The 13,167-nt window shown below is 35.4% G+C and overlaps 1 protein-coding gene across 2 annotated transcripts in view; it reads right to left on the minus strand.

Moving 5' to 3' along the window:
• Nucleotides 1–13,167, minus strand: part of WDHD1 (WD repeat and HMG-box DNA binding protein 1) — a 66,006-nt gene that overhangs the window by 25,111 nt on the left and 27,728 nt on the right. For both annotated transcript variants that reach the window (XM_045451026.1, XM_045451027.1), the window contains 5 exons: nucleotides 11,083–11,270; nucleotides 9,073–9,257; nucleotides 6,533–6,774; nucleotides 3,567–3,704; nucleotides 1,718–1,874 (listed from right to left, as the gene is read on the minus strand). In XM_045451026.1, the coding sequence (XP_045306982.1) occupies nucleotides 1,718–1,874; nucleotides 3,567–3,704; nucleotides 6,533–6,774; nucleotides 9,073–9,257; nucleotides 11,083–11,270 (910 nt within the window). The remainder of the gene's footprint in view (nucleotides 1–1,717; nucleotides 1,875–3,566; nucleotides 3,705–6,532; nucleotides 6,775–9,072; nucleotides 9,258–11,082; nucleotides 11,271–13,167) is intronic.

Here is a 13,167-nt window from a genome sequence, read left to right on the forward strand (position 1 = left end):
ACTCACAAACCGTAAGATCATCACCTGAGCCAAAATCAAGAGTCAGACACTTAACTGACTCAGCCATCCAGGCGCCCCAGTCCTACTGTTTCTATCTCAAATCTGGTTCCCAAAATTTCTGCTGCCCCCACACTAGTTCCAGCCGTACTTATAGCTCACTTAGATGACTGCAAAATCCTCCTTAGTGTTTCTCAGTGAAGGCACTGATAGCTTTTGGGAATGACAATCTGTAGTTGAGCAGGACCATTCTGCACACTGCAAGATGTTTGACAGTGCTGGCCCCAGTTCTCTAAATGCCAGGGTAACCCCAAATCATTGTGACAGCTATAAATAATACTCCACATTTCTCACATCTCCAAACATCCCCACAGAAAGCAGGATAAATCCCCTGGGTGAAAACTTGTCTCCCTACTTTCAATCTTACCTCTGCCAATCCATTTGCCACATATAGTTTCTTTTTATAGTATAAATCAGATTACATCATTCCCCAGATAAAACCCTTGAATGGCTTCATGACACAACTTCAAATAAAATATTAACTTCTCTGTATGGTCTATAATGCAGCCTGGTCTAACTTTCTGAGATCATGCCTCTCACCAATCCTGGCTTCTTGTATGCTATTCACATTTACATTCTTTAATTCTTTAAACATACCTAGTTCTTTCCAATCTGTGGTCCTTTATACATGCTGTCTATTCTGCAATGATCATTTGTCACTTCACTCTTTCCAAACAGACTTCCTGGCCTCGAGTCTCATTTTAAATACTACCTCTATTAAGAGTCTTATGTGATGATGCTACCTAGAATGTGTCCTTCTGTTATTCTCCACCATGGGTCTGCTCAGATTAATTTATGGTATTTATCTCAAGGAGTAATTAACATTTACTTGTTTCTGTTATCTGTCTCCCCAATCAGTCTATAAGCTCCATGAAAGCAGAGATCTCTTTGTTCACCAAGTACCTACTCAATGTCCCTGCCAGTTGTTGAGACCAAAAAGACATCAGGTTTCAAAAGAGAGAAAAGTATCTAATACAATACTGAATAGGGACTACACGGATTGAGAGTTTTACACTACGAGTCAACTACTACATTTCTACTAGCCCTCTGCCTGGTGACAAAAATTGAGCCTTATAAAAAATCTCAAAAAGCCACTAAATTATTCAATTCTAAATCACAGTTTAAAGTTAAAGGCAGAGGGGCACCTGGGTGGCTCAGCTGGTTGAGCATCCAACTTCAGCTCAAGTTATGATGTCACAGTTTTTGTGAATTCCAGACCCATATCTGGCTTCGTGCTGGATAGTGCAAAGCCTGCTTCTGATTCTCTGTCACCCCTTTCTTCACCCCTCCCTCGCTGTGTGTGCTGTCTCAAATAAACATTAACAAAAAAAAAAAAAAAAAAAAAAAGTAAAAAATAAAATAAAAGGCTGCAGTAAAAGATGAAATACCACATTTAACCAGAACTGTCTTCCCCATCTGGCTGAAATAATACTATAGTCACACTAATATGCTTAATTTCTATTTAGTTTAAGTCCAGCAATCAGTTGCAAACTTCAAAATGAATATAAACCAATTTCTAATTTAGTGAATATGGAAAGCAAATAAATGAACTAAGGTGAAAGAGCAAAAAAAAAAATTAAATACCTTTAAAGAGTACAAAACAAAAAATTTCAAAGTACTTTTTAAAAAAGAATCAACTAAGCATTTTATAATAGCCCACCTCAGTTGCTGGGGGTTTTCATGGATACCAACCACCCAGTAGTGATCAGATTTTCCTTTACAGTGTTCTCTTGTGTTACATACAGGAGTCCATGTATTACCAAGCCCTCTGTTAAGCATTCGAACAGCGCCTTCTGAATCCACATAACAGGGGGTACCTATACACCAAAAGAAAAAGAAATCACTTGGAGACACAGCTACATGTTTGTTAAATAAATCCTATTTCAAAAATACATACCAATGATTCAACTTTCAGTTCAAAAGCAAAAAACAAAACAAGGCGAATAATTCAAGATTATTTCCCACAAAACTTAATTAGCCGCACAGAATAAGCTCTAACTCAATAGAAGAAAAAACCCTGCCTGTGATAGGACTAAAATTTACTCAAGAGAATAAGCTGATAGTTTCAGTGAGAACTATGCCACCTGCTGGAATATAGCAATATTTTTAAAAGCCAATTTCAATAAAAATGTTAAATTCTGAATCTGAAGTTTTGCTGGTTATGAAAGACTAGAAAAACAACCAGAACCTAATGTACCATGATGATGTAGAGAAATTTGCCTTTAGTACTCTTCTTCCTCTTGCTCTTTCTTGGCCTTGTCATTGTGTTCCCCAACTCCTAGGTAAGCTATTCTGTTTCCCACTTACTCTGCCCCCATCTCAGGAAGTGCATAGCATTATTCCCTAATTATCCCTTGTATCTGTGACTTCACACACCTCTCACTCTGCAAGCAGCAGTTATCCTTAAGTCTAGATCTGATTAGTAATTGGAGGAAAAAAATAAGGACATATAAATGGAAGTTACAAATGGTCACATGATTAGAACATAAATGACCAATAATATCCCACTAGAAAACACATCCAGAAATGGTTGATTTTTAATATAATTTACTGTCAAATTTGCTGGCATACAGTGTGTACAGTGTGCTCTTGGTTTTGGGAGTAGATTCCCATGATTCATCACTTAACATACAACTCATCCCAACAACTTCCCTCCTCCCAACAACTGCCCTCCTCAATGTCCATCACCTATCTTCCCCTCTCCCCTACCCCTCCCTCAACCCTCAGTTTGTTCTCTGTGTCCAAGAGTCTCGTGGTTTGCCTCCCTCCCTCTCTGTTCAGAAATGTAAAAGACAAACTGGAGTTTCCAATAATATAAGTGAAGGGCAAGAATCTCCAATGGAAATAATATTTTAGCTAGGAGACAGGGCTAAATAAGGTATTTCAAATCATCATCAGTTATAAGCCACTAATAAATGCATCTATAAATGTAATTTTTAATTTCTTAGTGCTACATGAGGAAATGGAAAAAGTGAATTTTAAGAACATATTTTATTAACCCCAATATATCCAAAATATTATCATTTTAACATGTAATCAATGTAAAAGAATTATTGAAATTTTTTACTTTCTTTTTTTAAACTAAGTCTTCAAAATTCTGAGAGTATTTTATACTTATAGCACATCTCAGTTTAGATTAGCCACATGTGACTGGGTTACTGTAGTGGAAGTGCAGCTATAGAAATTTCCTATTTTCTGTGTAGAATCTTCAGGAAAAGCCACAACTTCACCACTGATTTGTATCTCCTCCTTGGTACCCATAACAAACTTTTAGAGAAATATATTTCTCTCTTTGTAAGTTTTCTAACCAGAATTCACATGAAGAACAGATCTTATACATAAAATAACGGCTACCTTGCCTAACAATTCCAGTTTCCCACTGCCAACATAATTAAGAAATTTAAACATATAATATAGACATTTATCTTTAAAAATTAATTAGGAGTAAAACAATGGAACAATTTCTACTGGAAAAATGTTTTTAATATAAACAAATGGGTTTATCTTGCCTTCAGCTGAAAATCCAACCCACACTATGTAGGATTTCCTCGTAAGAGGAAGAGGATCACCATGTAAAATTTGCTTTTTCTTTTTCCCCAGCTCTAGCAGTTGAACTCCAAGGCACTGATCACCATCAAATCCTGTACCTAGTGAGAAAATATAAATATAAATCAGGTATCAAAGGTTATTTAGCTATAATGCAGTCTAAAGTACTTTCTGTGACTTGAAATGATTCTGTGATAAATTCTTAGATTAACTAGCACTACTTTTTATGGATAACCCACCTGACTGACATATCATTCAGGTATTAGAATACTATATTACATGGACTACTTATATAAAGTGATATTAAGAGGTAATTCATTCACTCAAATATTTACAAGAGCTTATATATGCTGGGTATTGGGGCTACAATGGTAAAGAAAATGAAGTCACACTGTTCTCATGAAATTCATATTCAGGTAAGAGAAGACTAATTTTTAAAAAGAAAAAAATGCTAAGTGTCTCCAAAGAGTTAAAATAATAATATGATACAGAGCGTTACACTGAATGGTTACCTTAGATTAGACAAAGGTGGCCTTTTTGAGAAAGTGAAATTTAGCTGAGACATAAATTGCAAGTTGGAGGGGTGCCTGGGTGGTTCAGTCGGTTAAGCGTCCAGCTCAGGTCATGTTCTCATGGTTTGAGTCTGAATCCTGCATTGGGTTCTGTGCTGACAGCTCAGAGCCTGGAGCCTGCTTCAGATTTGGTGTCTCTCTCTCTCTCTCTCTCTCTCTGCCCCTCCCCTGCTCGTGCTCTGTCTCTCTCTTAAGAATAAATAAGCATTTAAAAAAATGCATGCTGGGGCGCCTGGGTGGCACAGTCGGTTAAGCGTCCGACTTCAGCCAGGTCATGATCTCACGGTCCGTGAGTTCGAGCCCCGTGTCAGGCTCTGGGCTGATGGCTCAGAGACTGGAGCCTGTTTCCGATTCTGTGTCTCCCTCTCTCTGCCCCTCCCTCGTTCATGCTCTGTCTCTCTCTGTCCCAAAAATAAATAAACGTTGAAAAAAAAAAAAAATGCATGCTGAAGCCAGCCATCCAAAGGTCAGGGGGAGGAGCACTATAGTAAACAGAAGGAACAGCTAATGAAAAGGTCCTAAGATAGGGACAAGCTTGGTAAATTTGAAGAATACAAAGAAGCTAGTATTGCTAGAATGAGTAACAAGAAAAAGTGGCAACAGATGAGGTTCAAGAGGCAAGCAAAGGTCAGATCATGTAGGACCCTGCTGGCTGTGATGAAAAGCTTGATTTTTATTCTAAAGCAATGGAAAGTCACAAAAACTTGAGAAGGATGTGTTCTGACTTTATGTTTTTAAAAAATCACTTAGGTTGCCAGGTGGAGAATGGATTGTGGAAGGCAAGGATTGAACCTGACAGCTAGTTACGGGACAACTACAATAGTCCAAGAGAAGACATCTGGGTTGAACTGGGGTTTCAGTGGAGGAGATGAAAACAGTGGGTTTGGAATGTGTTATTTCATAGAACTGACATGATGGGGTTGACATGGGGAGTAAGGGAAAGAGAAAACTCCATGATAACTCTTACATTTCTGCCTTGAGTGGCTGGATTAATAGTATGGTATTTACTCAGATGGAGAAAACTAAGTGAAAGGTAAGGTGGAAGGGAAAAAAAAACCCAAAGGTTTTATTGTGACCAAGTTTGAAATGCATATCAAAACTCTACCAAGAGATTTCAAGTAGCCACTGGATATGTAAGTCTGTAGACACAAGGAGAGGGCAGGGCTGGTGATATTAATTTATAAGTCATGGACATACAGATGTATTTAAAGACATAGGCCTTGAGGACATAACCCAGGGTAGTTTCTCAAACTGCATTTTTGAGCCACGAGTCATGAAATCAGTTTAAAGTTGCAAATAGCATTTAAAGAAAACTGAAATCAGAGAGTACATATTGTCCATGAGACTTCTGTAGTTACATTTACTGATATGTATAGATTAGCAAAATAGAGCATATTTCTTACTAGGGCTAAGCAGTCAAAAGACTGAAAGCTCCTCATCTAGAGAGGTACTAGAGAAGAGGGATTGTGACAGAGTCCTGGAGCACTCCAGCTAAGAGGATGGCATAGGAGGAGCAGCTAGTGGAAGAGCTGAAGGAGTTATCAGTAAGAAAAACATCAGGAGTGATGTCACAGAATCCAAGAAAATAAAGTGTTGGGTGGGGAATGGGTAAAATAGGTGATGGGGATTAAGAAGTACATTTCTCATGATGAGTACTGGGTGATGTATGGAATTACTGAATTACTATATTGTACACCCGAAACTAATAAAACACTATTTTAACTATACTGGAATTACAATTTTTAAGAAAAGAAAGTGTTTCTGATGGAATTACCAAAAAATAAGCATAAAAAGATTATTGGTAATCTTTTTTTTTTTTTTTTTTAAGTAAGCTCTGGACCCAACATGGGGCTTCAACTCACGGCCCTGAGACCAAGGTCCCATGCTCTACCTACTGAACCAACCAGCTGCCCCATATCAATAACCTTGAAAAAATCAGTCTTCAAACGGTGGTGGGGACTAAGGACACAGTATAAGGTGAGGAAAAGGAAGCAGCAACTTTTTAGTCATATTCAAACTGTCTTGGTCTTGCACACTGGAAGTTACTTTATTTTTTTTTTGAGGTATTTAAATGCTGAAAATTCTTATGAGATATAGACATGGAAGTAACTAGCCAAGTTCTACCTTGGAATTCTTTCTAGAATATAGTTTTTCTATAAATAAAATATTTTCATTCTTACTGGTGAATACAACAAAATTCTGTACATTCATAGATTACACAGATTCAAATGCTAAAATGAATGCAAAAGGATGTGTATAATCCAAAACAAAGTATGAGAAAGACAAAGAAAGCTCAAGTAATTTTCATTTTACTTCAAGTCATGGCAAGATCAGAAAAGACTAGAAAAAAAATCTACCTCTATGATAAACAATGAAAAGCTGTTCTCCATGTCCTGCCATTGATACTACAGGCCCAGGAAGACTGAAGACCTCTTTTTGAACACCTCCAATAGTGAACAATCGAAGAAGCAAGGCACTAGTGGCAGCAGCTGCCCATCCCAGACCAAGACATATGGCTTCAATATCTTCATTCTGAGGCATGTCTACTATCCACTCTTTGCTTGAGTCCCAAGAACTAAAGTGCAGGCAGTGAAGCTTGCTATAAATTAAAATAAGACAGAAACAATCAAACATTCCTATTTGATGTGTTATATATATGAAGCTAATCATGATACCCAGTGACAAAAACCAAATAATTTTTCTTTTAAACATAAATGGTACAAAAATAGCTTTGAAATATTTATGAAATATCCTTAAAATGGAATGTATTAAAACCATTAACAGTCATGTTACTGAAGAATACTTAAAAACACAGGAAAATGCTCACAACATAATGTTAAATGAAAACAGGCAGACTAAAATCTGCAGAGTATGATCGATCCTAGGTTGCAAATACACAGACAAATCACAACTAAATTTTTAAAAAGGGAAGAAACATCAAAATGTTAGTTCTTTCACTGTAAAAAAAATTTAATACAGGAAAACAAAGGAAGAAAGGAAATACAATCACATATAATCCCACCAGCTAGATCACCAACCATTGCTAACAATCTGATGTTTCCAGTCTTTCTTATTTACATTTATTTATATTTATACATACACACACACACACACACACACACACACTCACACACACACACACATATACACACACACACACGAAAGTTATTAAGGTTAAACTTGGGAATGCAGATATTACAGTATTTAGAACCAGAGGCAGTACTGATTTACTGAAGAGTAATTTTAAATTCAATTTTAAAATGAAAAGTAACATTGTATTCAGCTGTGAAATAATATACCCAGGAAAACAAAGAAAAAGATATCTGGAAAAAAACTGTACATGGAAATAAATGTTCTATTTATGTAAGATTCTGAGTCAGAGACATGGAGTCAACAGTGGTTTCTATTAGTAAACTGATTTAATTCAATAATGAAGTATAGAGTGGATTTTACAATGTATAAATTAGGAAACCAATTAAAATGTATTTGTTAGACTCTAATGCATACTCAATCACCCATGGATCTCATTAAAATGCAGATTCTGATTTAGAAAGTCTGGGGTGGGGTCTGAAATTCTGTTTTCAATAAGCTTCCAGGTGACCCATGCCCCTAATTTGTGAACTACACTTTGAGCAGCAAGAAGCTAATGTATCCAATCAGAAAGATTTTAATTTCAAATCACCTCAGAGTCGGTAAAAATCTACCATCAAGTGTATAAGCACTACAATCTGCTGAAGAAGAGAGATCAGGAGAGGGTAATCTGGCTGAAATAACAGAAAGTTAAGTAAAAATGTTTTTTCTTCTTTAAAAAAAAATAAAAGGATTCAGCCTCTACTGCTTCTCCACCATAATTTTTTTGTCTATTTTTCCAAATATCATTCTCCCCCCTTCTTTTTTTAAAGAAGTTTCAAGGGGTGCCTGGGTGGCTCAGTCCATTAGGCGTCTGACTTCGGCTCAGGTCATGATCTCACAGCTGGTGAGTTGGAGCCCCGCGTCGGGCTCTGTGCTGACAGCTCAGAGCCTGGAGCCTGCTTTGGATTCTGTCTCCCTCTCTCTCTGCCCCTCCCCCACTTGTGCTCTGTCTCTCTCTGTCTCTCAGAAATGAATAAATGTAAAAAAAAAAAAAAAATTAAAAAAAAAAAAAAAAACCAAAATAGCGAAGTTTCTAATCTAATTATAGTGACAAAAAAACCCAAAACCAACAAACAAAAAACCCAGGTGACAAAAAACTTGTCCAAGGAAAGTAGTGGATTAACTGTCTAGGGATACAAGAACATTTTGGATGATAAAAAATAATTTTGAGGGACGCCTGGCTGTCTCAGTTGATATAGCGTATGACACTTGGTCTTGGGTTGTGGGTTCAAGCACTACACCGGGTATAGGGAATTCCTTAAAAATAAAATCTTAAAAGAAAAACTTTTTTTGATTGGGACAGTGGTTATCTGAATATATACACATTCGTTAAGCTCATCAAATTGTACACCTAAAATGGGTGCATTTTATCGTACATAAATTACACTAATAAAGTAAATTTAAAAAGGACAGGGATTTATGCAAAAAGAAATCTAGAAGGATACACATCAAACTGTTAACAGTGGTTATGTCTGACAGAATTCTGGGGGGACTTTTTCTTCCTAAAAATTCTGTACTGCTTAAGAATGTTTGTTTATAATTCACATGTATTATTCTTGTAATACTAATGAAACACAGTAACAATATAAAAAATAGCCCCATTTCTCTTGCAATTACAAACTGTCATATCTTCATTTGTAGTTAGAGAATGTAAGTGAGGGGACAATTAGGCAAAAACAGACATGTTCTGAAGTCTTATGTATGAAACACTTCTATATTTAACAACTCAGCAGTGACGAATTCTTCCTAATAATCTTGAATTTACCTTGCTAGTTCATCCGAGCTTTCACATGCCAACAAAATAGCTTCATGAGAAAGATCTGCTATTGTGTAATTCAAAGTGTTTGATAAATGTGTTGCATGGTGTATGGAGGTATCATGGAACTCCACATCTATGGCATTGTCTTGTTCATCATTATAGCAGCGAATAATTCCAATAGAGTTCCACACCTACAAGCATTAAGGTTAAATACAAGCTTGAGAAAAATTAAAAGGTCCTAGGATCAGTAGACTAAACTACAAATTAACAAATACTATAATTCAGTCTGTATCGAAATTTAAGTTATGGGAACAACCGCAGCTCATCTACCTTTAAATAGTTTCAAGTAAGAGTAGTGACATCAGGACTACAATTATTATCTACTCTTTTCATGAGAAGAAGGCACATACTTATTTATTAGCAAATGGAGTATTCCATTTAATATTTTAAAAATTATACTACTGCCATAAAAAAATACAATTTTGTACAACCAAACCATTAAATTCCCCAAAAGAAATATTTCAAAACTGTATTTACTTATAAATACAGACATAAATGACAGCATATTTTCCTGTTCCAACTAACTGGCTTAAATTATAAGAATAAATATATACATTTTAAAGCAACATAAATTGATACCATTTAGAAAACTTATCTTCCATCTATGTACACTACAGGTTCACACTAGGCCCTAGTGTTTCCTTTCCTCTACCACAAATAACTATACATAAAACAATTGACAATAAAAAATTAAGACCTATTACTTGATGATGATTACTGACAGCAACAAAAAGTCTTATTAAAATAAAACGTCAACTTTAATATTTACCTACAAATTTATGCCAGGTGGATACCAGGCAAAGTCCTCATGAGGTGGAAAACCTCAAATAACCAACAAATAAAAATATTAAACTTTTTAACTCTCAAGCTTAAAATAAAAAGCTAATATATTCACTTATCCATTTTAGAAATATATTTTTTTTAATTTCTTATTTTTTATTTTTTTTAATTTTTGAGACAGAGAGAGACAGAACATGAGCAGGGGAGGGGCAGAGAGAGAGGGAGACACAGAATCTGAAGCAGGCTCCAGGCTCTGACCTGTCAGCACAGAGCCCAACACAGGGCTCAAACTCACAGACTGTGAGATCATGACCTGAGCTGAAGGCAGACGCTTAACCAACTGAGCCACCCAGGCACCCCTAGAAATATATTCTTAATGCCTACTGTGCCATACCTTGCTCTTTTTTTAAGTTTATTTATTTTTGAGAGAGAAAGTGCGAGTTGGAGAGGGGCAGAGAGAGAGAGGAAAAGAGAGAGAATCCCAAGCAGGCTTCCACATTGTCAGCATAGAGCCCAACGTGGGGCTCGAACCCACAAACAGAACCATGAGATGTGACCTGAGCCAAAGTTGGATGCTTAACCGACTGACCCACCCAGGCGCCCCATACCTTGTTCTAAGTGCTATCAATAAACAAAACAGAAACATCTCTTATCCTTCGGAGTTTACATTCCAGTGGGGTGGATGGGGAAAAGAGGCAAAGAGTTTTTTTTTCCATAGCACTTATCACTTTCTAATATATCATACTAAGAGTCGTCTTCTAAAAAACATCTTCTCACTAGTGTTTTGGAATCAGTATAAACTATTATATAAAAATATGAGAAATAAAGTTTGGAAGTATAACCAAGAGGTACTGCAAGATATACAGTCATATTAACTTTATGTTCATTTTGTCACTCTGCAAAGCAGAATTTTATTTAACATAATAAGGTTGAAATAAGATTAAAACTGAATTAACCATAAAAAAATAAACCACAAAATTCTGTACCAAAGTGCTGTAGGCCAGTTAATCAAGGTTTTTAAAAATATTTTTTACCAAACAGAATTAACTATATTGAGAAAAAATTCTTAAAGGTAAAAGAATATATAATATAATATAATATAATATAATATAATATAATATAATATAATATATAACATAAAACTATTTTGAAGTTAAGTGTAGATCCAAAGCTTACCATGAATCTATGAGTGAGATGCACGGGTGTAGAACCTGACTGGAATGGCTTTTGCCGGGGAGTTGGCATCGGCCCATCATAAAATGGCCTTTGGGATGTTACAAGTGGTAGATTATGAATACTATCTGCCTGATCATCTTCCTCCTCCTCCTTGAGAAGATTAGAACCAGTTTTTAACATTGTAACATCTAGAAAACAAAGAATTATAATTAGAGAACCATAAATACCAATGACCTAAAAAAAAAAAAGCATTATAAAATCCAAATAACATTTTCCATTCATACTTAATAATACTAACATGCTATCTGCCTCCTCCACTGTGTTAATGTTTACAGCGATGGTGCAAAAACAGTAGAGGGTAAAACTGTTGGTGCTGTGACATAAATCCAGGCAGCGGCACCCATCTGTATTAGCAGTCGACTCACTGTTAACCACCACTCAATTGCAGTAAAAACATCAATTTTGTTAAACCCTAATCTTTGCACAGATTTTTAAAAAATGTTCTCTGTGCTAAAATGAGAAGTGTGCATGAAGACGTGTGATGTCTGCCTCAGAAAAAAAGAAACCATTTGTACAAATGAATTGTAAGGTGAACTGTTGATTTTCTCATGAAACACCATTTTTACTTGAAAGAATGCCAGATAAAGTATGATTATGCTGACTTTGGTATTTTGGTCAACATTTTCTTGAAAATAACGAAGTAGGCTGGTCATTTAAGAAAAAGAACTGACACAATCTGTTGCCAATGATAAAATTTGAGTTTTCAAGCAAGAATCAGAAAACTTTTACCTGCCACCATGAGCTTGACTGCTTCCTAATATTTAAAAACTTCTGACAAGATTGGTGATGATACTAACAAATACAATCCTAGATAATGTATCAGTATTACAAAGGCCTGCAAACCTCAGTGAACCAGTATTTTCTAAATTACCAATGCATGTATTTCGAAATCAAACATGGTAAACTAAAAGATCCATTCAAGTCAGACCAATGGATCTTAATATAATATAGTTGGAAAGTTCACTGGAGAGTTTTCAGATTCCACACTGCAAATAATCTTTATGAAATGATCACTTGTTGAGTTTTGGTACAGTAGCAAAGGATATCCACAATTATTTCAATAGGCTATTGAAATACTTCCTTTTCAAATTACATGTTTGTGTTGAGCCTGAATATTCTTCACATACTTTAAGCAATTAAGCAAAACAACACGTATGTCAGTAGAATGAATTCTGAAGCATGAAAGAATTCAGTTATCTTCTATTCCAGACATGGAATAAATTTTCAAAAGAGTAAAATAATGCCACTTTTCTTATTAAGTTTTTCATTTGAAATGTTACTTATGTTTACATACATACATACGTAATAAATAAAAATTTTTAAAGTAAATAAATATATTTAAATTTTGTTTTAATTTCTAACATGGTAAATAACAGTATATAAATTCCATAAATAATTCTCTTTGGGGTCCACAAAAGTTTTTAAGAATGTAATAAACTCTGGAGACCAAATATTTAAGGACTCCAGTCCTATAAAACCCTATATGATTTAAATGTAGCAAAATTTACCGCCATAAAATGTATTTGGCATTTTACTTGACAATGTTCAAATGTGCTACTTTAGCAGTTTATTTGAAGGTTTTTTTTACTGTAACATCAATTTCCTTAACAGACACTATTATTCGTATTACTTTTTATTAAAAAAATTTTTTAATGTTTATCTTTGAGAAAGAGAGCAAACACGCAAACGGGAGAGAAGCAGAGGGGAGGGGGGACAGAGGATCTGAAGGGGGCTCTGTGCTGATAGCGGAGAGCCCAATGGGCTGATCTCGTGAACTGTGAGATCATACATGACCTGAGCCAAAGTTGGACACATAACGGACTGAGCCAACCAGGTGCCCCTATTTCTTCTTGAGTTAGCTTGGTAGCTTATGTCTTTCAAAGAATTTGTCCATTTTATCTAAGTTGTTGTATTTATGGACACAAAGTTGGTCATACTATTGTTATTATTTTGTCATTAATAGCAGTGCTATCTCACAGAAATAGAAGTTATATATATAATTAAAAAATTTTTAGTAACCATATT

The sequence above is a fragment of the Leopardus geoffroyi genome, chromosome B3 (assembly GCF_018350155.1).
Source record: "Leopardus geoffroyi isolate Oge1 chromosome B3, O.geoffroyi_Oge1_pat1.0, whole genome shotgun sequence".
Lineage (NCBI taxonomy): Eukaryota > Metazoa > Chordata > Mammalia > Carnivora > Felidae > Leopardus > Leopardus geoffroyi.